Source organism: Magallana gigas, chromosome 2, assembly GCF_963853765.1.
Source record: "Magallana gigas chromosome 2, xbMagGiga1.1, whole genome shotgun sequence".
NCBI lineage: Eukaryota > Metazoa > Mollusca > Bivalvia > Ostreida > Ostreidae > Magallana > Magallana gigas.
The window spans coordinates 13,071,327-13,098,634 of NC_088854.1; the positions used below are offsets into that span (position 1 = coordinate 13,071,327).

General features: G+C 35.6%; 1 protein-coding gene across 3 annotated transcripts; it reads left to right on the forward strand.

The window, feature by feature from the left end:
• Positions 1 to 27,308, forward strand: LOC105338460 (protocadherin-1). 3 transcript variants are annotated; one of them, XM_066075094.1, is made up of 8 exons: positions 1 to 305; positions 892 to 961; positions 5,061 to 5,133; positions 13,422 to 13,588; positions 14,887 to 17,614; positions 20,877 to 21,029; positions 25,171 to 25,291; positions 26,137 to 27,308. In XM_066075094.1, the coding sequence occupies exons 5-8, from the start codon at positions 15,005 to 15,007 to the stop codon at positions 26,550 to 26,552; spliced, it is 3,300 nt and encodes a 1,099-aa protein (XP_065931166.1). In that variant the 5' UTR covers positions 1 to 305; positions 892 to 961; positions 5,061 to 5,133; positions 13,422 to 13,588; positions 14,887 to 15,004; the 3' UTR covers positions 26,553 to 27,308. The 3 variants fall into 3 exon arrangements, with proteins under 3 accessions (XP_065931166.1, XP_011441905.3, XP_011441904.3); XM_011443603.4 differs by having other exon boundaries at positions 13,422 to 13,556; XM_011443602.4 differs by lacking the exons at positions 1 to 305; positions 892 to 961; positions 5,061 to 5,133; positions 13,422 to 13,588 and adding an exon at positions 13,693 to 13,852.

Genomic DNA, 27,308 nt, shown 5'->3' on the forward strand with positions numbered 1-27,308 from the left:
TATTTCCAGAAGTTCGAGTCATTTGATTTCAACATCATGCAGCACTACCCTATATGTACATCAGCACTAATGCTACTGAATGATGACAGAGGGTCGACTGCTGGTCATGGTCCACTGGTTTCTCATCCATTGATGATGACACCCTAGCAACCATCCCCCACATCAAGCGTGCAATTAAAGCTGCACTTCTACTGACAGAATAATGGTAGGCTGTCAGCACTGACAATGGGAGGAAGGGGAGATAACATAGCCGAAATTTTAATGGCTGCAGATTGATCACCTGCTAATCATTAGAAAAACAGTCGGTAAGAAAGGCCTGCATAACAGATAGGTGATTGTAAGATTTTTGTATTCATTTGTACAGAGTTGGTAAGGCAATTGGAATTTCTATCTCAGTGAATTCTTCAGATAGATTTCTGATGAAGAGCAAGGATCATTAAAGTGTTGAAAAGGGTTGAGTTTCATTAAAGGAATACAGAGGGGAAAAATGTCTTGTGCTGTTCTTTAGATTGATGTTTTCTCAATGATCACCTTCTTTTTTCAAGGTGATTTTTAAAAATGTTACATTATTGCTTTGTATATGCTGGTTTACTTTTTACGAAGGTATATTGATTTTATTTATTTAATATATACAGAAGATCTCAGCTTTTATTGAACTGAATGCTCTGTAAAATCAAGTTTTTATACCTCAGTCTATACCCTAGTCATCTTTTAAAAATTTTCCTTTACTTAATTGTAAAAAAGTAAGCAACATACATACAGTATTAAAAAACAGATTCTGTTTGTATATGTATAACTGTAAGCAAATAAAATGTAAATATTGATATATTGTAAGAAAATTTTGAAAAGCAAGGAAACTATCAAATGAAAATTATACTTGTCCAATTTCAGACAGGGAACATGATTGTGGAAGCCAAACAAACAAGAAAGTTAATTAAAAGAACGTCGAAATCACGACAAGGTTTGTGTAGCCTTCTGTTTGCTGCTTACTTAAACTTCCCTTATTACATAGACTTGTGACAAAGGTCCGGACTGATGGTGCAGTTTTATGTCGCCCAGAGTGTCAGTCTCCCCATACAAACACCTCGGCCCCAGCTCTCGCGCATTGTGACTTCTGACACTGATGGGAGAAAAGGGCTTGTTGTTGGAAAACTTAGAACTATGGGTACAAGGAACACCCATTAAGCTGAATGAGGCGCCCCGTCTCTACAGACCAAAGAAAGATCAGGGAAAATTGATATGTTTGCCTCGTTTCTACTTGTAAATTGAAAAGTGGCATATTAAAAGTCAGTGTTAAATAAACAAGAGGATAGTGGGCCAATTGAGTTGAGAAATAGTCCTTCTCTTTCCGGGGAGAATGTCATTCAATTATATCTTTATTGGGGAATAAAATTCCCAATTTTTTCATTCCGTGTTGTGCAAATGTGTTTTGCCTACTGTCTACCCTCTTTTTTTTCAAATTCTTACGCTTCTACAGAGTTTTTCATTATATTATTTAACATGCTGTTTCAAGTATAGTTCATGGTAATTGTATTACAGTTTATTCATTTTATGAATTAAATTTTAGGGAGATCTCAGAAATATTCAAATTATGATAAATCATATATTTTTCAGTAGGGGTACAAATTTTAACTGTAGCACTATAGGTAATTCATATAAATATCCCATGCATCATAGTCCAAGGGTGACAAAACTATTGTTAGAAATCAGTCGGGAATATCCTCAACCTGTCAACCTGTGATGATCTATATATTCTTTCCTTCTTCTGCCAAAGAGCTCCCTTCAAGCTATCAGGTTTACCTAATCTTATTGAAGGTTTAATTCCACTTAATATCAGATTTTCATGTGATGATTTTCAAATGAAGGTGATAAATAGGTCTTGATTGATACAGTAGAGTTTTCATACCTGAGTCCCCATTTACAATGACTTCTGGGGGCCCCAGACCATCACGTTCACCCCAGCAGAGCACATTCTACCTGGGCTTATTATCAAGTTTGATTTAATTTTTGATTTGATGGAGATCAACGACTAAGTGTGATTTCACAGTCTATCTCACTGAATTTAACACCTATCGATTTTAAGCAATCTTCTCGGGAATTCTTTTTTAATTTGAAAAAAATAAGGGGACGCTTAAATTGCGCATTGCACGATACAATTGGTTTAAATCGTAACTTCTTATCTCTCTTGATTCATCTTTAATTACAGCTTGATTTGTTCTTCCACAAAGCTGTTTTTCTTTTAATTCAAACCTACTTAATACAACTATTTAGTCATTCGATCCTGCAGAGTTATTATTCTAAATGACCTATTGACATGAGGAAAAAAAATTACAGAACCTGAGGACCCAGACCTAAATATTCCTGTTGCAGCCATCAAATTATGCCAATTCATATAGCGATACACACTAGATCAGTTTTGTAACCTTTCTTTTTAATCACATGTAACATCAAGGCACCAGAGATAGAATTTTTTTACTAAAAAAAAAATGTATTTAGATTTTAATTCCACTTTTTTCCAGTTGCCTGCTTGTGTCCATACAATCATTGAGATGATATTTCAGTTTGAGTTCTCTGATGGGCTCTGTTGATATACCTTTAACAAGAGATTGAGTCGATATAAGGACAGAGTCGCCTGTGTAATTCCCTAACGATGAACGCGTAAAAATGAACTTTCTCCCCCCTTTTTCTGTCTGATTTTGAGATCAGATAAAAATGTTTTACTAAGTTTGAGGAGATTTTATAGATATCCATGATTATGTCTAGTTTTACTCCCTGGGTACAAATTAAATTACCAAAGGAAACCAACATGCAAAATTGAAATCTTATTGTTTGTTAAAGGGAGAGGGGTAGGGTCAAAGATAAAGAAAATACATCACTAATTCTATTACAATTAATTTTTTAACAATTTTTCCCAATTCCAAGTATGTTTAATCACTCTTATAAAACTGAATAAAATTGATGACTAAAAGAGAGGACATAAATGAATAAAATAAAAAAAAAACTCTTATATAGGCTTTAGTTGATGCATCAACCTCCAGTTGAAATTTGAAGGAAACTGATTTTTCAAAGATGTAAAGTTTTCAAACATTGTTGATTTGTTTATACTGTTAATCAACTTATATCCAGGACAGTTTTATTCCATGATTTACCAGTGAGGTGTGGTTTACTGTGACTTATTTCCTAATCAAACAAAGTTAAGTTAAATTGGCAAAAAATAGAAGATGAGACATTAATTAAAGTGCTGGTTTAAAGCAAGATATATATTTGGGATCTTGAGGTTCACAAATCCAAATAAAAGCTGGCCGGTTTACAGAATCTGGATACCTTATTAATCAAATGGATTTAGTTGGGACCAGAGGTGTGTGGACTAACAAGGCTCCACTGTAAATTTATCAAACAAAGTGGGACCAATGTGGTCAGAGTGGTCCAACAATTAAGGCCCAACTGTACATTTATGATACAACAGGCATGTCAGAAACAGCATTGCTTAGCTACCATTGATCAATAAACAGTTATTCTCCTTTTCCTTTATTTTTTTTATTGGAGGTAGGGGTAGTGGTAATGGATCCCTGGGTAGGGTTTCTTGACACTGTATCAGATTTACCCCAGATAAGCTGTGTCAAACTGGGAACAGTCTACAACTCCCCCACAGCACAGGGGAGTTTTAAAGATCAGTGAGGTGCATACATACAAACAGAGGGAGGCGGTTTGAACATTAAAAATATATATTGCTTTTTAGGTGTTACAGATAGTTTTCTTTGGGAGAAATTCAAGCATTGATGTTAATGTATCTAATTCACAAATTTGATTTGCACCTCCTTAAAAGTGGACTGGCTACTGAATAAATCATCTAATTACCCATGCAACCACTTGCATTCTTTAAGAATATTGATCTACATTTATTATTATACATAATTTATGTTGAATGTTGCTTACTTGCATTTTTATATGGCAGTACATAATACAAAATATTTCAAGTTTCTTTGATCTGCAACAGTATTTTAATCCAATGCTCAACTATAATTGTATACAGTGAGTAGTACATTGTACAAGACTTTATTGCACATAGTGAAATTTATATAGTGATATCAAGTCATTGACCACTTGTTATACACTTTGAAAGGTAGAAATGTTAAAAATAACCATGCAATGGTTAATTGTGATGAAATTACTCGAACACTGATACTTTTGCCTCACTATTCTATTTGAACATTTATGAGGTGTAGCTCTGTCAAGGCAATTCCAGTCATAGGCAAGGTCATAGAGATATACAAGAGGTCAAGTTCATGCATGCAAGTTCATATACCTGAAGGTCAACAAGGCAAGAATTTTTGTAGGATGCATTACTATGTAATGAACTTCAAGGAGAACTAATGTTACAATAATAATCTAGTACATGTTCTTGAGTCATAGATACATGTATGGTCAACAAAGCAAGCTAGGTCAGTCTGAAATACAAGTTCATACACTTCATTGTCAACTAATGTCCATATTAGTGACTATACTTGTATACATAAAATGATTTACTATACCTCAAAGTCAGCAATGCAATTTATTTGTAAATTTTAGAGTACCCTAGATGTAATTAATAGGCATAGATTTTTTTATTCTTACGGGAAGCATACCAGCTAGCACGTACATGTTTTAGCTGTATACTTATGTACCTCTGGAGGAGAAATCATTTCCCATGTATGTTAAAGGATGTACTTTTCTATCTGATAAAGTGCTTCTGGCCATGGATACAGTACACTACACCCATATGATATCAATGCATCTGCGGGTTCTCTTTGAAATAAATCCCATTGAAATCTGCTGTGTTATGTAACAGGAGAACCAGTGTAGCACATAGATCAATATAAATTAAAAGAAATAATAAAATTGAAATGACAAATCCTTATCAACATGCAAGACAAAAATAAATGTCTGTGTACAGTTTATCTGCCTATATCTTGAAGGAGTTGATAAGTTATCATTATTGACTGTCTTCATTGGTTGAAGTTCTCAGCTGTCCTATATTTCTACTGCACTCCAGATAACAGTAATTGTTACTTGTATTGCAGCAGGGCGGTCAAATTGTGAAGCAGCTGCACCAGACACAGAAGGGACTTAGGAAATGTGATACAGTAACAAAAGGTAAGCCATCTTCTTGTCCATTTTATTGAATGGGGGTAAGGGGGGGGGGGGGGGTAAGGGGGCATAATCATTGTAGATGAAGGTATTACTCTTGGTTGATATTTTTACAAGTACATCATGTCCATGTTGTTTGTAGAAGACCATCTTGTTTATCAAGTTTTGTGCAAATGTCATTATCCGCTGTAAACCTATAGTCTCCAGTGTAATCCTGCTGGGAAAAACTAAACAAAGATTTTAGATCTTCACATAAGGCTTTGTATTTGGTACTTCGTTGGCCACCAGGTGTACATTGCAGGCACTGTGTAGCCTCCGGCCCTGGGTCTTAGGACCAGACCTTACGGTTTTATATCAGATTAATACACACAAATCAGTAATGAGTAAACCCTCTTATCTGCTAATATCTTATTGTTCTGACAATTTCTACCTGAAAGGGCAGTCTGTGTATTGGGACACAGAGCTATTCTACTGGTCTCATCTACATATTTTATGGATGAACACTGCGATTTTATTTGATGTGCAAGGCCGAGGGCTGATCACATGTCAGTATGACCAACGGTTGGCCTGTTTGTGGATCTGTTCTGATCGGCATCTTGTCAACAGAAAATTGTACTCACCTCAGATGTGCCAATGTGCACAGGGTGCAGACAGGCCTGGTAGTTCAGTTTACATGCATTCTGCATGTACAAGTGTTGCTATTTTTATTTTTTTACTGTGTGTTGATTCTCATTAAATTGATTCAAAGGTTTAGAATCTGATCTATAGAAACACTTATGATAAATACTAAGCCCTGGGCAGCACAATCAAACAATATTCTGATATCAGGCTGGTATATTTGACGATCAAGAGATCTATTTTCAGTATAAAGTTGTAATAAAATTCAAATTGAATGTATCTCAAAAAGCGAGTTATTTAGTACATTTTAATATAGGCTGGGGTTTGTTTGGTACATCAAAAATTATTGTAGATGTGATAAACCTTTATTGAAAGTAAATTTCGATGATTATTAATGTATTTGATGAGATTCTTAGCAGGCCATGGTGGATTGCACTATATCAACTTATTCTGAGATTGATAGGTTACAATATATGTATATTTATGATATTTTAATGACACAATGTATAAGAAACAGAGCCTGAAATTTATTGCAATGTTAACCTTTGTGTTGCAGAACTTACCAAACTTCTTTGTTTTAGATAGCAATATCACATTCAGAGTCGTATAACTTCTATATTGATTTACATTATAACTATTGGTATCTTTATCCAAAGAGGCATTCAGGAGTAGTTTCATCTCCTGATCTTTTAATGAATTAGGAATTGTGTCAATTGCTGGTAGTCTTCTGCAGTTCCTTTTAATTCTTATCTATGCCATGACAGTAGGTAGCTGAAATTGAATTTTTTTCTCGATTTAAAGGCCTAAGTAGAAGATGAAAGGGAGGAGTTTCCTGGTTACTGCGTGGTAATCTTCTCGTTCGTCCTGGAGCAAGAAAGGCCCAGGAACCCCCATCTATCAGTCGACCTTCTGAACTCTCAAATTGTTTAAAATGGTGTAAATTTTTAACGAGGTGACATGTTTTTGTCACAGAGATGATGATAGATGGCGGTTTGATAGCTTCTAATCTGCCTCTGTCCGTGGGTTATGTTCCGTCTCCCTCTATTGAGGGTGGACTTTGTAGGGAATTCTTTGGCTTGAGAGGCCCCTTCAGTTCCTGAGTACTGGAGCTGGGTGGCTTTATATTATTTTCACATAAGCTCTGTTGATTATAAACAGTTGGCCACTGTAGCAAATGGTGAAATTTATAAATAAATTTGTTGAGGAGTTTATCCCTGGTGGTTGAGATGGATTTGCATAAGCTAACAAGTTTTTGTTTGCTCTACATTGTCTAAACCTTTGATGGCATTTATACAGTAGAGTTTCCTTGTTTCAAATCATATTGTGTTTGATTAAAAATGATAGAGGTCATTTATTTTGTGTAAAGAAGGTTATATACATCAATAATCTCTCTCTCCTCTCTCTCTCTCTCTCTCTCTCTCTCTCTCTCTCTCTCTCTCTCTTGGAGTAGTTCACATTCAATATCATTCATGTAGTACAAATTGTACTTGTTTTTACCAGGCATTTGAAATTGAGAAATGGTTAAAAGGTTGAAAATATGCCACTGAGTCTGATGTTGCAATAAGAAAAAAACCTGCACTGCAGCAGACTTGTTTTCTGTGTTTCGTACACATTGTTTAATCGCTGCTATCTCTGTTTAGTGTTTGCACTGACAATCTGAAGGTGGTGAGGGTATCATTTGTACACAGATAATTGTCTGGTTAAACTGTGTTTGCTGATACCCTAGCCATCCACACAGCCTGTACAAAACTAGAGAAAAACAGTAACAAACAATCATTAAGGGCCCCAGGTAAGTCCTTATTGTTCACGGAGAGGTATGGGGAGCACAGCAGGACACTGAAAGAGATACTTCACTAATTGGCAAGTCGGTCCTCTACAGGCAGAGCCCTGGGCCCAGGCATAAGATGGGCCATTGTGGCTGGACAGTTGAGGAGAGTTCCTGTGGGGAGGGAAGAAGGGAAGCTTGTGTTGCTGACCGATGCCATCTTGTCCTTCAAAAACAAAAAGGGCAGTAGGGCCCTAGAGGAGAAAATCCTTACCAATGCTTCAGCATGTTTACACCTTTAGGATGAAAACTGTATAAAATAGAAGTGGCTATCATGTGTACATTGGGATGCCACACAACTCATTTCTTTGAATGTTGACCTGTTTATCATTCTGTATGTGATATTTTCATCTTTTGCTAAGAGGAAATGAAACCCCAATTAATACAATGCTAGAGGTGTTATTTTGCATATTCTCAGGCTCTTATTTTTCACAAAGTTCATAAACTATGTAAAACAACAGCAGATCATATTTTAAGGATGAAACTTAAGTATTCCTGTCAAGAGAAAATCTGGTAAAGTAGCCCTGAAACACCTATGTTTACAGAGAGTTAATGCTACAATAATGAAGTCTGATATGACAGTCCTCTGAGAATTTTTTCTCAAATTCCTTCTGTTTCAAAACCCTTGGTACCACTTCCTTTGCTAAGAATGTGAGCTACCAGAGGTGTTAATATCATTATTGATTCTAGCTGTTACAAATAGGTTTAATTCACATCAAAGACACCCACCCCCAAAAAGTATGTTTGGTCAGGGTGGACAACTCTTGCCTAAGGCAGACCTGGCCTTTTAAGTGTACAAAGCTGTAAATTTCACATCTTCTACATGAATTAATTGTTGAGAGATTAGGCTTGATATAAATTTTTACACCTTTGTGTTGTAGTGTTATGATGGATGGTCAATATGTTTGTGATAATTAAGTCTTGCATGTATCTCATATCAACACTACCTTAGGGCTATGTGTTGTCTATGTTTTTATTAACTCTTAAATATTTGGGGTACCTTTGAAGTGTTAGAATTATGACTGTAATGTTGAAAACTGTGTTTTTTGTCACAGATTGCATCTTTTATTTGGGTTGTGTAACCTTCTTTTTCTTGAATGAGCATGTAGAGACATTTATCTTGCGTGCAATACAGAATAGTGGAGGATAATTTGAAATTATCCAGTTCACTGGAATAAAAAGGATCAGCACAGTGCTCAAGTAGATGGGTAAGTGATTTGCTGGATTAAAGGATTCCCAAACTGTTCATTTGTGGCCACATCAATTATATGGAGACAAATTACAGATAGGCATGTGTCAGATGGCTCAATTATATGACAGAAGAAAATTTTCTAAAAATTATGTAATTCTAGTGTATCTTTGTTAACTTAAATTTAAAAATCTCTTTATGGATTTTAGTAGAGTTTTCTCTCATTTTTTTTTAAAGTAAACTTGCTTACGTTGACTTTTTTCAACAATTTGGTGCAGATAATTACATTATATTGTAATAAAGCCACATTTTATCCTTTACGCCGTTTTTTAGTTTAAAAAATCTCGACATAATAGTTATGTACATAACATATTCAAAATGTAGAAGAAAATAATATCATAGCTAGCTTTGGGGTTAGTTTTATATTTAATTTTTAATGGAAAAAATTGCTTAGTAATATGATTGTGTAGATAGAATTCAGATTGTACATGTATGTCATCTATTTTGGCATTTTGCTCATAAAAGAAAATTGCACTGACAAATTTATAAGACACATGGCCATGTGCTATTTTTCTCGTGTTTTGGAAACTAGGATCCCTTCATTGTTTCAACAATGTAGTCAATTAAAACCCACAATTCATTTTCACCTGGCAAAGCGGAAATCGACTAATATTCAAATTCCCATCAATAATTTGCAATCTCAAGGTGTTAAAATTGCTCTCATGAGTCGAGGATCAAACTGGATTTGTCAGAGAACAAACATGAAGCTCATGTAGGCTTAGCAGACCCCCTCTCCCGGCTTGCCTAGCAAACTAAAACAATAGGGTTAGGTCGATGGGAGGAATTAGAATTCCTTATAACCCATACATTGTCCATGTACAGGCCAAAAGACAGAGATAATGCAGGAATTACTGTTGGAATCAATGTTACCTTAGAAAATGAAAAGTTTACTTGAGGGAATTATTGTCCAATCTTTTGTTTGCTGTTAGATAGAGTCCACCTTATTTTGATAATAAGGTTGGGTCACTGTGTTATAGTTGCTCAAAAGTCCATTATTTTTCGCTGTTTTTGAAGTCCACATAGTGTATTGGGACTCTTGCATTGTGCTTAGCAACACATGTAAATAAATGAGTATAAATCTTTCCTTTTGAAATGGTATCTTTACTCAAAAGTTACATGATGTTGTCAGAGTATTAAATCTTTTGATTTGAATTCCTAGGTGAAAGTTCATGATGAAAGTGTTCTACTGTCAGTTTATGAGACATCTTAATTAATTTGACCAACCGTGGTCTGTAAACACTTGTATCAGGTTCACTCCAAAGATACCTATGTTAACACAGTATATTTCACACCTGTAATCAGCTGATTATAAGGAAGTGGAGGGATGGACAATTGACCGCGAGCTCCCAGTCTCTAGGCCACAGTAGAGTGGCCCGATTGACGGAACTCGATACTGACAGGTCTTATCAGGGTTGGATTCTCTTCACAAGACGGCACCCAGGGGCCGCCACTTTCACTGACCAGACTCAAATACCTGTCCATTGTTTCCACCTGTGGCACACGTCTGCGATATTTAGTTCCTGATATTGATACTGGGTGATTGTCCACTATTTGTTGCTAGGGATAAGGGAGTTTTCTTCTGAAGTGGTCGGCCAATATTACATCACTGCATGATAAAAGAAAAATGAGTCTGAGCGAAAGGTAAAATCTCAAAGCCTGCATTGCCGACAAGTGATTCACCTTGCAGTGATAAGCTTAAAAGAAATAATTGTTTAAACCGTTTGTCAATACAACCATGGCCTATACAGAGTGCATTTGTCAAGCTAAGGGCTTATTCTCACTCCAATAGGGAAATCAGAAAATGCAGAAAAAGCCAAAACAGATTTCCAAGACAAACAAATGTCCGATAAGTAGAGTCGATTATGCTTCCTCTTGCAAGATTATTCTTTCCTAGCCACTTTTGTTAAGATCCCTAAAGAACTAGACTAGTATCCGATTTTCTTTTTCCTATACTCTTTCTACTTTATATAAAGGTGCCAGATATAGGTGTATTATTTGACTTATTGCTTATTATAGGTGAGACGGACCCAATACAAAAGGTTTTGCATTATCCTTCTAATGATGAGCTTATATATTTGACCAATTCAACAATAACAGCAAAAACCACTAATCTCAATCAGGACAAGTCATTGATTTTTTTTTCAATTGTTCTGAGGGGAAATAGGGAGTGTATTTCAAAGTGTTTGTGTGTCACAATATCTTCTGTCAGGACAAATTTAATGGTGATTTTGTTTTTTAAGGCTCTTCCTCTTTAGGTGTTGTACACTGTCTATTCCACTCTGTTTATTTTGAGGTTGTATTTAATTAGACAGGTTCAGTCGCACAGGTATTGTTTCTTGGTGTTTTGGCTTTTTGATCATGAAACAATACCTGTTGGAACACAATAAACTGCAAAATTGAACTTTAAGGACCTGTGTTGGCTTTATAAAAACTGTGATAATTTTATAGGTTCTTTTTGAGTAGTCATGAACAATGTTACGGCCTATCACCAGATCTTATAAATGTTATTCTCGTATGTGGCACTGGTTCATAGAACTTTTGTCACCCTATCTGATATCGAGGTGATTTTTTGGTAGAGTTAGCCTTTGTTGAGACGGAAGGAATTGTTCACGGATATAATTCCTCGCATCAAGATTAGCAGCTTTTCCTATACCTCCGTATTAAGAGATTTACACTGCATGAATGATACAGGTCTAAAGCCTTAACCAGATGACTAATAAGTAGTTTCTGTGCCACAAAGCATTTTGCGGGTTCCATTCTTGTTGGGGATGAGCCAAGCTAAAGCATTTTGCAGGGTTTTTATATCTGTTTGTGTAACATTGACGGACAAAGTAGCATCCTAAATGAAATGGCTCTGGCAATTTTTGCTCCGTCATGGGGAAAGTTCAAATGAAATTTTTGTAGAGGACTTTTCTTTTCATCTTTTGAATATGGTCTATGAGGTGAAAAGTTGAATATGTAGCCAATTCCAGCTGTAATTCAGTGATTTGATGGAAAAGACCCGTCTTTTTAATGACCATATTTTGCTTTTGTGTCTAACAATTTAGTATCTTTTGGCAAGTTATTGAAAAATTTATGGCTTGGAGATTTTTTTCAATCTCTCAATTGTTCTACCCCTATGAGGTACTAAAAGTGGCAGCATAAAAGAAAAAATGGGGGACAGTTGGATTAAAAAAAAAACAACATATTATTTCTGAAGTGAGAGCAGCTTGAAAATAAATCCATATTTTTAATTTGTAAAGAGGATGATGTGGATTTTAACTGTGCATGCATTTCTTTCAGAAGCTGTGTTAATAAAAAAGAAGAGAATTTCAACACAGGGTTGAGAAATCTATATTGGCACAGCTGTATATATCTGAGATCTATTGAAAGGGTGTGATTAAGAAAGTAATGTTTCTTGATCAACAGTCAATGTCTCTCTCCCAATCCAGTCCTCATTATCTGGAAGTTTTCTTTTGCTTTTTATCCACCAGACCAGCAACATTTACCTTTCACACCTGCCCTGGGGAAGGTGACCATTCTTGGCCCCTCCAGTGAAAGAGTAAAAATAACTTTTACTTATGGACATCAACACCTATGTAATCAGGTGAAACTCGGAGGCCACCTGGATATTCAAACAATGATTTAAGAGTTTACTTACTCCCTTTCATATGTCACACTTTTCTCTAATTCTCGTCAATTTCATTGCCCGCTGAATTATTGTCTGTTTTATCGAGAGTGTCATGACATGAGCTGAATGGTCCGAAAAGGTTTCTCATCGTGGTCATTTAAGCAGGTAAATGGCTTTTAATGTGACCATGAATGCTGACTTTCACCAAATTTTATTTAAACAATTTAACACAATTAAATTCCTGAAAGACTGTTTTTGTTTACCTGCTTATAAGTAAATTGGTTTATTTATTTCATTAAAGTGGGTCCTTCAAAACCCCGTACAAGTGACTCTGTTCAATTCAGTCCTCTGATTATATTTACACTTACAGAAATGGCACTGCAAACACTTTGAGATTTTGGTTAATTGGAAATTCTGGAACCCTGGTAGCTTCAATTTTCTTACACTTTAAATTCATTGGCAGGAGTCTGCAATCAGATGATTTTGTTTTTATAATTCTTGACGTATATCTTTAAGTTTTAAAATGAAATGATTGAAATCTGGCATTTTGAGAATTTTTAGTCAATTTTCTTAAAATAGCTACTTTAAAAAAAAGTCTTTATCTGAAAATAAAAATCTTTTTCGTTTTATAAATATTGAAATTTCAGTTTGAATAAATGATTAAGGAAAATTGTATATTTTGCATGAATTAAGAAATTTTAACTTGAGTTTAGTTCTAATTAAATTGATTTAACAATTAATTTAAAGAGTGCTTATATTTCACATAATTCACATGCATTTAAATCATATCAGTTTCATTCTTTTTTTAAAGTGAACAAAGAAATGTTAAAATTTCCCACAAAATTGAGAATCTTATCTGCATGAGGTCTTGGTGCACACAAAAAAAAGAAAGAAAGAAAATTATCAGTGTAATATTACAGAACTGTGAAGATACATTACAAGCTCTGTTACAAAGTGAAAACTTCTAACAAACAACAATTAATTTTTTACAGTTTGTACCCCGGCTTTTGGTGCCTGTGTGACCCCCTTCCCGTGTCGCGGATGTTTGTGACTGTCATTAGAGAAAGGAATTAAACCATTCATTAGCAGAACCCAACTACAGGGTGCTTTTGATGATAGCCTACAAGGTGAGCAGGCTTGAAGAGAGAGAAAGAAAAAGGTAAAATACACTTGATTGATAGGCTAACCTGTTGGCATTGCAAGGCAGTGATTGGCTGTTTCTTGTAAAGTGGGCGGAGCTTAGTTCTATTGATCTTGACTCTAATCTGCTTCTGGTTTGGAAATCCAGGTTGATTATGTTAGTATTCAAATAATGAGTATAAGTAACAAACGTAGAAAGAAATGAAATCTCGGCTTGTTTTTGTGTGGACTTTTATTTTCTAAATCATTTTTGGAGGAGAAAAACAGATTGACAATGTTTTAGGTAAGCTTATCTTAATATGATTTAATTGCCAAAAGTTTTAAGCCTCTGAGTGTAGAATTATTTCCATGAAAAGTTTTTGTAAAATGAGGAGCAATGGTAATTGGGCTAATTTTCTACATTTTAGCCAGGTGTTGCGGGGGGCATATGTAAGATTCTCGGATATCTCCTTGGTACTTTGTAACTGGTGTAACATTTGTCAGGCCAGAGATCTCATTTCTGTGTAACATTACTCTTGTAAGGAGATGTGTAAGTGATGATGTTAGGAAATATTATAGAGAAGGACATGGCTTGGATATACATCAAATCAACGAGTCTTCAGAGTTTTGCCAGATAAAACATAAAATATATCAAGTTGACATCTTTAAGTGAAACAGGAGTTAAATCGGAAATAGCATGGATGCATGGATAACTTGCTAATACAAAAACCTAAGCGTACTTTATTTATTAGTGGTAATCTATATCAGATTTGGAGAAGTAATGCAAAATTTCGATAATATTTTTATTTTTCAATTTTCACAAAAATCCCCACACTGAAATGCTATAAATTTTTAGCCCAAGGCAATTGATGTAACAAAAATTTTACAGTTCATGTGGCAAATAAAAAATAAACACAGATATCAAAGGAAGATTAAAAGTAGGAAAGGGAATATATCTCAGGTTTAAATCAGACTGATCACTGGGTTATGAATATTAATTTTCAGACACAATTTCCATTTCCTTTGTAGATCTATATTGTTTAGACAAATATTTGTATAATTTCGAATTTCTGTATAAGGCTAATCAGGATATTTTTGAAGCATTTAAAGGAAAAATCTCCCAACTGATTGGTTTAATTATTTCAAGAATACTTTTGTGAGTCTCAATCTAAGATTATTTAAAACCAATGTTTGATTTAAATATTGAAGTTTAATTACTGGCAGTCTTATCAATGTCTGTGTTATCTTTGCGGTATTTAATTTCTACAAAGTCTTTTACAATTTGGAAATAAATACAAGTGTCAATATTGAACAGATTGTGTTATTTTCTCGCTTTAGGGTGCCGAGGTTGGAGTGGATCGTGCTTAGCGAAAAGTGGAAAATCTTAATTTTAATGGAGAAAAATCAAGTACTTGACACTTTGTTACCAGGGGAAGCTTGACAAAACGGAGCCACAATGGACTCAGTGCTGAGAAACTCGTGGATTCTGTTGATCTTCGTGACTTGCTGTGGAAGTGTTGATATCGTATACAATATCACAGAAGAGCAGGGGGCCAACGTGACACTTGGAAACATTTTCGTGGACGCCCGACTCGGAGACAATCATAATGAAAGTCGAACAGATAAATTAAAATACTCATTCCTAAGTCAGCCAACTCATTATTTTGCGATAGATCCAGAAACTAGCGATATCAAAACAGCCAAGAATTTAGATAGAGAAATAATATGTCCTTATAAAGAGGATTGTACAATTCCATTAGAAATAGCCGTTCAGTCTGAAATTGGATCCTATTTTGAGAAAATCCAAGTTATGATAAATTTATTGGATATTAATGATAAAACACCAGCATTTCCCGCTTCAACAACTAATCTCAAGATTTCAGAAGGTGCTGTTGTCTCCAAAAGTTTTGTTATAGATGGAGCCATTGACCAAGATAGTGAAGAATATTCAGTCAAAAAGTATGAAGTGAAGCCAGATGGTACTCCATTTGACGTCATCTTCTACAAAAATCTGGACGACAGTCTGTCCGTTAAACTGGTAGTCAATCGTTCTCTGGATCGCGAGGAGACCAGCCATTATGACATCCAAGTCCTGGCCTACGATGGAGGGTCCCCGCCAAAGGTCGGAATGATGAAAGTAAATATTACCATTGAAGACATCAATGACAACAGTCCAGTGTTTGACAATTCCAATTACAATGTGAGTGTCAAGGAAGAAATTGCAGTTAATTCTACCATTCTGCAGCTCAGAGCCTCGGACAGAGATACGGGCAGAAATGGTGAAATTTTGTATAAAATCAGTACTAACCAGCCAGAAAAAGTCCAGGAATTGTTTTTTGTGAATGAAAACACAGGGGAACTGAAAATTGCTAAGCAGCTGATATATGAGCCAAGTGAGAAATATAAATTGATTGTTGAGGCATATGACAAAGGGGAACAACCCTTCATGACCCAGGCCTTTGTGAATGTCCATGTGCAAGATTCTGGTAACAATCCTCCTGAAATCAAGATCAACTTGTTGACAGATTCCGATCGAGCCCAAGTGTCGGAGTATGCCAACCGTGGAGCTGTGGTGGCTCACATCAGAGTGATTGACAACGATGCTGGGGCAAATGGAATCGTCAGCTGTAACATCAGTAACAGGCAGTTCACGCTGCAGAAACTAGAGGTCCAGGAGTACAAGGTAACGGTGGATAAACCGATGGACCGAGAGAGGCAGGACGAGCACTTTGTAATCATCACATGCCAGGATATAGGTACACCGCCTCTGAGTTGTAATGCCAGTTTCCGTGTGCAGGTCACGGATGAAAACGACCAGGATCCCAGGTTTTCTCAGGCCGAGTATAGAGCTAAGATTCCAGAGGGTAACAATCCAGGAGATGGCATCATTCAAATCATGGCTACTGACAATGACCTTGGTGAAAATGCCAGGATTCAGTACAAACTCCACGGAGATGCTGGGGCTGATTTTACGGTGGATGCCGACACAGGGAGGATTCGGGCGAATAAGGTGTATGATAGAGAGTCGATGCCTCAGTATCGCTTCCGTGTTTACGCCGTCGACTCTGGAGACCCTCCACGATCCTCCACAGCCACAATCATCGTGGATATTGAGGACATCAATGACAACTTCCCGGAATTTACCCAGAATCAGTTCAGGGCGTCCATACAGGAGAACGTGCCTTTTGACACCTCCGTTCTCCAGTTAACTGCCACTGACAAGGATACTGGGGACAATGGCAAGATCTCCTACTCCCTTCCCAAACATTCAGATGTCCCTTTCTTTCTGACTCCCAATGGAACAGTCTTAGTCAATGGAAACCTGGATAGAGAGAAGAATAACAAATACGTGTTCACGGCTATTGCTTCGGATTATGGCTACCCTCCCAACAGGAATTCAGTGGTAGTGCAAGTGGACATCACTGATGCCAATGACAATGTACCCATTCTTGTGTTCCCCAATGCCTCCAATGATACGGTCAAAGTGTCCGTAAATTCACCAATGAACACAATGGTAGCCCAGATTCAGGCTTTCGATTTAGACGAGGGTGAGAATAAGACTCTGGTATACTCTATTGCTGGCAGAAATGATTCTGACATCTTTAACATCAATAGTTTGACAGGAGAAGTCATTGTTGCTAGGTCCATTCATGAAGGTCTAGTGAACAGCTACTTCCTCCGAATAGCTGTGTCCGACAAAGGGGTCAAACCGCTGACCAACTATGCAGTTCTGCATCTGGTGGTGTTGAGAACAAATGTCACCACGTCTGTGTCTACGCACTCCCCAGAAGATGATGAACTCAACATGAGGATCGTGGTAGCTGTGGTAGTGGTCACACTTGTTCTTTCCATCTCCATTCTTTTGACCATATTTTTTGTGAGGCGCAGGGATTTAAAAAGAAAGGAATTAAATGCACAGGCTGAGGCTAAAGCTCGTGTGAATACTTGTCCCAAAGTGTATTTGAACCCTCCACCCAAATATATGGCCCCTGAACAGAATGTTGGCATGTTTTACAATGATGAAACAGACAGGGGAGGCAGAAGAAACAGCCAGAACATGTACCAGGTAAGACACTTAGAAGCTGTTGTATCAATTGTCCTTATCATCTTAAATAAAAAGGAACCAAAACTTAAACCAAAGTTTTCAAACATACCTCCAAATATTTGCTCAGTTTCTGAAAAGGCACATTCTTTCAATTTGCAAACTATCTTCAGTCAGAAAAAGAAACAGTATCATTTAAACTCTTAAACAGTGGTGGCTTTGTGGGAGTTTTTATTTTTAAAGAAATGTGAAACCAATCAAGAAATTATTTAAGGATAAATCACAGGGGGTCCTTAAAATAGAAAAAATATTTCTGTAGTCCATAAGTAACATTTTGAGCTGTTAATTAATTTTCAACATGGTGTGTAAATTGCTGGTCTGGTTCCTCAATGGTGCACCGTTTTTTGATTATTTATTTCCTTTTCACGTGTCAAGAAATCAATTCCGGACACCAAATGTGTTTATTGATTCCACATTGTGAACTGTTTTCCAAACTGGGAGTATACTGCCTTTAAATGTCTCTGCTATGTAATCTTGTCTATACGAAAAATCATAAAGTCAGCTGGGAGTTGAAAAGCTTATGAAATAGAAAATTCAAAAATTTTATACACATTGTCACTTCTTTGTGGAAAAGAAAATTACAGATTAGCTCTGGCTCCAAAACCATTGGAATATTGAATTTGACAAAGAATTGCTCCGAGGGGCCTCCTCTATTATAAAAGAGCAGTCCCTCCCTTTAAACTGACGCAGATGAAGTTGCCAGTTTATGAAAATCACACCCAGTGTATAAAAAAACTATCAGGGGACATGCAATTTAAGGAGAACATAGGGTCCTTTGTAATAAGAGAGGAGGACAGAGGTTTTTCTGTGATCATAAGAGTCCTACTATTACTGTGTGCAAGCTTTGGGTCTCTGTTGACACAGCTAAACTGATAAGTTGATGTAAGGCTTGTCTTTAAGTAAACTAGCTACTCTTAACAAAATGGATAATGGGCAAACAGAATACTTATCATCAGATTAACTTTGTGATCAGTTAAACATTGAATTAAAAAAATGGACAACAATCAGTTAGCCAGACTGGCATCCCCCCCCCTCTCTCTCTCTCTCTCTCTCTCTCTCTCTCTCTCTCTCTCTCTCTCTCTCTCTCTCTCATTTTGATATCAAATATTGGGTCTGCTTATTTATCTTGGTAGAAGTTACAAAAGAAAGAGTGATATGCCTGTATTAAATTATGATTTAAAGTAAAAAATCAAAAAACTTATCACATTTGAATTTCAAAATCAAAATGATTTGAATTTAAAAAGTAAATAGATTAAGGTGCGGTGCATGTGGAAATGAAATTCTACATTCAAACAGATGTGTATCCTGGGGTACAATGTCTTTACAGATTAGGTGATCTGTTGTTATTCAGAAATACAAGATTTCAGTAACACCCAGACCGTTTTCTGATAAATTTGACGTCCTTAATGAACCGCTATGCCCTTGAGGCCACATTAGGCAAAAAGTGACACTTTTAACACCCAGAACATGCTTTTTATAACTGGAAAAATATTAACCCTGGACTCATCCGAGTATGAAATGGCCGGAAAATGCAAATAAAGGCAACCAAGTGTTGAATTTCACTATCTCGTTTTCACATAATATGACAATAGGTTTTCGATTTATCAACAAGTTGCAATGAATTTTTGAACTTGAAAAATGAGAGTAAAAGCAGGTGAATAATTTGCAATATGGATTTTATCACTTCACCGGTGTCATTAGAATTTTTGAGAGAGCTTAGATAATTGTATACTGTGTAGCTAAGTGGGGAAAAAAGGTTAAACTTTACGTGTATTCACAATTATGCCAAACTTATGCTTATCTCAATTATATCCTATATTTTACTAGCATAAAAAAACATTTTAAGAAAATTTCAAAAATGATGATCTGTATGTTCATGAATCAGGGATAATTGAGATTTTTGTTATAAATTTTGAACAAATTGGCTTTCCTTTATTTCAAATGGCAAAGAATATGCAATAGGGTACTGAAAAAAAAATGAATGAACAGAATATTGATTAAATCTATTTCATTTTTTTTTTTAAATGAGAGTTTTTGGAAATACTTGGCTAGGGCATTTTAACTGATAAAGAAGGGAAAATGACAAATTCTTTTATTAAAAAAAAAAAGGTAGTTAAGATATATAAAGGGTAATTTCTGTATTAAATTAAGCGAAAAGTTTCTGCAAAATTGAGCAAGTTGCAATGGATTGTAATTTGTTTTAGATTAGATAATTTTACCAGTACTATAAATGGGTAATGTTGACAATTCTTTTTTTTTCATTAGAATAGGTTAGATATTTCCACTTATTGTTAACATGTCAACCCCCTATTGAGAGTGTTTGAAGAAAGAGATCAATCATCTCTTAATGACATCTTTCTTAAAACCATTAATTAGGGAAAAAACAAATTTAAATCCTCCACGACTGCTAGGTTTACCTGGTAGCATATTGATAATTTGATCAGATCAAAATAAAAACATTGTTATAGTAATCCCCATTCCCCCAATACTTATGATAATCTGCTTACAAACACTGTGGTCATTAAAATGAGCTTCTTATAGAGGAAGGGAAAGATAGACATTTTGAAGAGGGGTAATGTGAGGGGGATACTAAGCTATGTTCACAGCTAGAGGTCTTTTACATTCATGTAAGACTGAGTAACATAGTTATCTATACATATGACAGCTGTATTGTTCCGCTAGTACTGTTAGTTTTCACCTGGTCTAATTATTTGGATATGTTCGCAATCAAGGGTTCTTGAGCTGAGATTGGAAAAACTCTTTAGATGTCAGTCAACTCGAGATTAAGACACCTCTAGGCTGGACAAGATTTTAAAATGAGTTCTCTGGATTTACATGTCAAGTTCATTAGACTTCATTGAAATTTAGAACAGAGATATCAAAATAAAAAGTATTGAAATTAAAAATTTTTGTGTATATTGCTGATAGATGGGTATTTTATTGTTTTCATAAACACACATGGTTGGCCATAGGGCAGGATATTAAACTGAAAATATTTATAAAGCAAAAATTGATTTCTTATGAATGATTGACCAACACGAAAAATGTGTGTTACTTTTATTGAGTGTATCATAGTGAAATCATTAGCATGTTTAAGCATATGCCTTTTATAATTCTTTATTTAAATTCTTCAAAAATTACCATAGGATATTTTCATGATTTCAAGGTTTTGTTTTTTCTGTATGTTACAATAAATATTAAAAAGTTGTTTTCATATCTCTTGCAGTTACCTGACCCTTCAAACACAATAGATAAAGAAGGAAGGAGTGAATCGCCAAATGACGAATTGCGTCAGTCTGAGTTAAACAGAATGGCCTCCATTAGACTTCACCAGAAACTGGTTCAGTCCCATGATAAACAGTGGCCAAGCGGTTCAGAGGTAAATACACAGACAGACAAACAAACAAAAATAACATCAGTAATAACATTTACTACCATGTAATAACTAAGGAATATCGAAAAAGTGGTCAGAATATTTTTACTCCCATGCAGGGATTGAAGGACTTAATTCAATTTTAAGAAATATAGATATTTTGGACACAACTTTTTTGTAACATCTTTCTATTTCCCTTTCTTCTCCTTTTCCCCCCTTCAAATAACTATGCACATATTGTAGAAGAATAAAAGTTTAGAGTTTTTAAAAAAAAATTGATGACCTGTACTGCTTACTCATTCAAACAATCACTCACATGATCTTTTCACCAGGGTGCATTATTACAAGAATAGAAATCATTATCAACAAAAAAATAATGTAGTAGTCACTCTTTCTTTTTCTGGCCAAAAGAAATTTGTTGACAACACATCTTTGGCAAGAATCTTGATAACGGACTTCGTGGAACCAAGAGGCATTGTAATCGTAGAGATGAGTGGAGTTTTTGGGTGGTTTCCTTTAAAGTAGTATTGTTATGTACAGAACTTCTATAGATTTATATCTTTTGAAAAGTAAATAGTTAACAATCTGACACCTGTTTGAAAGGTTTATTTTCCTCTGACAAACAGAGGTTTAACTTCACTCAAGCCTGCCCCCTCCCCCTCCTTATATGCAAGTTCCTTCTGTGATGTGGTGTCAGAAAAAATAACACGGAAATTAGGTGCACTAAATGTTTAAATGCCGCAACATTGTTTCTGTCGTAAACAAAGACTCTGTTATAATGAGTGATTAAGGAGAAGCGATTTGGATGGAGATATGTAGAAACGCACCGCCATTATCTTTTTTAGACGGAGGCTCTATGAGCCTCCTCTATTGCTACCGGTCAGCTCACAAGTGACGTCGATAGAAGATTTGACGGACACCACCTAGCGGCAAAAATTGCAATATTCGTTTGGGATTCATATTTCAATATTATTGTTGAAATAAATATCTTATTTGCAATAACAATAAATAGAACTATACATATTGCAATAAATAAACATAATTTCTCTCGAAACTTTTAGTCCATATGTCAAATTCCAAGTAAGTATGAATATGCATGAGTTTAAGAATAGCAATGGTGTGTAATCGTTTAGTGGCTATTTATACTTTTTATACAGCTTCCTGTTCGTGACGTCAAATAATATGAGGATTCCTCAAGAACCATCTTGTGTTGACCGAAATATTGAATAATTATGAGATTCAATGCATAAACACGGCGTGGTTCTTAGTCTGTATCGTGTATTACTTGCACATTATCAATTAATCTCCTGCGGAGATATATCTTTCAATGTTTAGCTACACTCCCGCCCCTGGCATCGATCCAATAAAATGATTATTCAACAAGTTGAACCACTGCTATGTGAACTTGAGCATTCCCCCAATTAAGTACAGACAACTGTGATCGTAGCATGGCATATTTTAGTTTAGTTTTACTTGGCCTGCATACTAAACCTACTATAAGTATAGTGAAACAAATAGATTAAACATCCAGATTACACCCTTTAACGTAACCCCCCCCCCCTTCCCATATGTGCATGTGCATAGGTTAAGTACCCAGGCCACGTGCTGTGAAGCTTAATTAATCCTGCATTGCATGGCCAGCGCTGTCGATTTCAAAGTAAGTTGGGAAGTCAGTGAGTTTTTGCAAGCTGATAAGAGAATTTTGCCTGAAAAAATGTAAAAACATTTGACAGAATGTACATATTTTCTATCAAAAGTGAAGTACGGGGTATTACAAGATCTACCGCGGTATATTATTTTATATTTAGCTTTAAAGAGATATTACAGCAAATTCTCTTTATCTTGGATATTTCCCTTTTTAAACATAGTTAGACAAAAGAATAGAAGTCGTCCATATACTGAAAGATTGAATCTTTTTACAGCAAATAAAATCTCGCAATTGCGTGTTAAATATTTTTCCGAAATTCTAAATTTATATCTCTAAAATTTTGCTTACACCACTAGTAAATTCTGTATAAATTCGTAATATTTTCATCCCTAGCAGAAAGTAACGATGAAATGTTTATAGTTGATGCGCAAAGCTGTTGATCAAAAGGCTGAGCTAGCAATATTTACTTTTTGGACCGCCTGAAATGATTAAATCAACGGTAATTTTGAGCAAAATTGTGCAAAATGAGCTGTATAGTCTCTTATATATGAATATTTCATCTTCATAACTGTTTTGAAACGCTTAAAAATATATTAGATCACTCTCTACAATCGAATCGTACATTCTGCAAAAGAAAAAGAACAACAACTATGCGAGATTGAGATCATGCATGTATTACCTACATGTAACATTAGGGGTTTTTAAGCATGAGCAATTTTTTTTCATATGAAAAAAATTCACTGTTCAAAAGTTTTTATTGATTATATATCATAAATTTTAGTATATATTGTGAATCATTAGGTATAGTACTAACTAACAAAATATTTTTTTGTTTGTAATTTGCTTTTGTTTATTCCATAAAAGAGCGTGAATATGTTAGCAAAGTAGTTTCTATCCTGTAGTATATAGTATTACAAACTCTTAATTGATACTCTAAACCTTCTATACCTTAAAACTTGAAGAAGAAAAAAAACATTGTTATTTTTGGGAGTTGATTTTTATCAACTCTCCTATAAGTATGCAGTTACTCTGGCAAACCGAAAGTGAAACTGTGTTTGGAACTAACCACATATCATCGCTGCAGACAAGACCTTGTTCTCGAAAATAATCGATAAATTCGATGTAATGCATTCTGAAGCTTTAAATATTATTATAATTAAATATTGCTTGGATCCATATAATTTTCCAGAAATATTTACATTATACTAATACATAGTTTGATGGAATTTATTCTGTCTTAAAATATAACGCGGCATGATTCATATGATGTTTTCCTAGAATTCTTAAAATTGTCGGAAAAGCCCGAAAATTCATATTATGAAAATATGCGTTATTCAGTTACGAATAAGAAACTACTTGACATGCGAAATTATACATATCGTTGATTTCAAGATAAATATCAATCGATGAAATCAACTCCCGTCGGTACTGTCCTTTCTGATATATTTCATTTTATCAAATAAAATATACAAAAGTAGTCATGTTGTTTATTTTATTTGATAAAATGAAATATATCAGAAAGGACAGATATATTTAATATTCTTGAACAGTCTATGTGTGTTTACCAAAATTGTGTCCGAACAAAGAATCTAAATTTTGATTGGCTGAAATAGATCAGGGAAGCCCAGGTCTCTGATTGAGATAGCCTACCCTACCTTGGTCATTCTAATCGGAGACCTGCAACAATAAACGTCATCTTTTAATTGTCTAAAGGCTTCCCTGTTCTAATTTCAGAGCAATAGTCCCAAACCTTTTGGACTGGACTGGCATTGCTAAACGGGTCCTCCCACTGCAAGCGAGCAAAACATTCCCCATATAACGTCATAGTCAAAAACACGACACGACAGTACTTCAATACTTGGAATTATAAGATTAATCTCCCCTGCAATGATGCCTCTGTCTCTCAGTACTTTCAGTACTTTGATTATTCCTCTCTGATCAGTACCACACATTAACAGATAATGGAAAAAAAGAACAATTGTTCCGTCCTGCTCGGTTACCCGCCTTTTTCACAAGATTTCAGGTTGAATTTATCGGCCATGATCTGGAAAATGGCTTCCTATTTGGGTTGTCGATGCATCTGAAATTTTAGTGGATGCAATCAAGGCACAATGTCTTGAGTTTTTATCTGGTTATCAGAGTTTGAGTCCTCTTTGGGAACAGATTTTTCCAGGCCATTAGTTTCTGGTGTCAGGTTCTGTTTGTGAGGACAGAATCAAAGAGACACCTGACTGTTGGAGAAGTACTGTCAGACATCCAATAGTGTAGCACTGTCTTGAATATCTAACAGGATGGGAACTGGTACGAACTACTGGGCTAGCTGACCACTAGGCACACTCTGCCAATATCATTATTCACACTGAACACCGAATCTAGTCTCTTTACAAGTTTTTACTTTTTCCGCATTGTTTACACAATTCTATATGTCATTGATAAACTGTCTATGTACATGTACACCATTAAGATGAACATGACTTACGATGTCTTGTCTTTTTTCAGTATAATAAAGAGAGACCGGACAATCACAGTGATACGTCAGGGGAGACAATCCAGTCAGACAGCGGGGTGGGGATCAGTGAGGGGGAGACCAGGAGTACTATGTCTCACTCCCACCACACAGGTACGGTCATTTTATAGGGTATCGTAGAAGTAATGAGGGAGGGGCGGGGGTTGCAAGTCGCACTACCATCAAACAGGTATGGTATCATACAAGTGCTGGGGGAGGGAGAGGGGGTACATGTCTCACACCCAAAACACAGGTAGGGTATAATAGAAGTAATGGGGGAGGGGTAGGGGGTGGTTACATGATTCATTTTCATTCAACAAACAGTGTACTTATCATTGGATTTTATATACGCTATGATTTGTATATACCGGTATATATAAGGCTACTTCAAAACTCTGCATCACTATGGTTTTTTCCATTCTCCCTATGTTCTCTCCTTTATATAAGATGGGAAATCAGTATTCCTCTCTTGCTCACATGAGTAACTTCAAATTTTTTGTAAGAAGAAACCTGAATGTTTACACCAGGCATCTGTGAAATGTTGTGGGGTCCAATTTCATTGTAAGGAGTCATTTTTAACAACATCAAAACATGGAAATTAATTTTAGGGGATAGTGTTTCAAGTTTCATATTCAGGCGCAGCTGAATAGAAATGTATATGAGAGTTCATGATGAGTATTGAAAATACGAAGACTTGAAAAAATGATAAAAGATTCATACCCTGTGAAAATATTGCTGTAAATATATTTTTCTTGAACACAATGATTTTGACAGCAATATCCAAACATTATCAATAATGAATATTTATTACTGGCTATTACCTCAGAAAACTGCAACACCATAAAACATTCATTGTAAAATTGATAATGATCAAGTGTAATTCATCACATCAAAAATAATTTTTGTTCATTTGTATTGTCAAGATGATGTAACTGATGAATTTATATTTCATATTACAGATGACATTCGCAGCAAGTTTGGTGGCCCCTCCCAAGTTGGAAGAAGAGGAACACCTCCACACCTGAGCAATACCCCCCAGTATAGCCACCACCCCTACTCCCAGTCACCCCCACTGTACGAGAATCTGGTGTCACTACAGCAGTACCCCCTGATGGGGGACACACTGCACCACCTCCCACTTCACGTACGGACATTTTATCAGCCAAAGGGGGCTGGGAGTCCCACATCGTCCGTTCCGTCATATGGACACTTCGCTAGTGGAATATACGCAGCACGCAGTGTAGACGAGACTTTAGATAGTGTTGCCACGGGTTACGACGACGATGACACGACAACGTCGGGTAGCTACACAATTGATGCTGACGAATATCCAGTGGAAATGCGTCTACAGAAAGTTCCGGATGTGTTCGTATGATGTTTAAGGGGTGGGCCGAAAGGTGAAAGGTCTTCTTATTGTCTCCATGTGTTCCTCGGATTCTAGTCAAAGAAACCATTCCTACAGACAAACTGACCAGTATCAAGTGCTACACAATTCACTTAACTTTGTTAATCAGGAACTCTCTTTTTCGTTATTATTTTGCAGTGTTTTTACTGCTATATATGTTGAGGACATGCATAATTACCTGCATTTTCGTTTTGCATTTACATGTATAGTCTCTTGTTGAAAACCAAGATGAACACGAATTCCCATTGGTTTCTCTTTTGAGTTTTTACTCAATTATATGCAATGTATCTACATATATAAATGATCTCTAAAAAGCATCACTTAACATGTACAACCTAAAATCAGAACCATTGATCAACAAACTGTGTATTATAGAGTTATATGCACAAATAGTTCTAAATCAAACAAAAACATGTTGCAATTGACAAATGTATAGCAATATTTTGTTTTCTAAAATATCTGTATCAATAATATCAGAACTTGTATCTGTCTTGAAAATAGGGCATACTGTTTGTTTTAAAAGCATTTCATAGCTCTGCATTTCATAACACTGATTGAAACAGGGGCAGCATGTTTATCCATAAAATGGGACGGTCATTTGCATTTATTATACATGTATCTGTTTTTACTTGTATATATTGTTATTACTGTTGCTATAAGCATGAATATATTTTTATACAAAAAATTCTGTTAAAAAAATCTAATAAAACGAAATATTCAACTTGA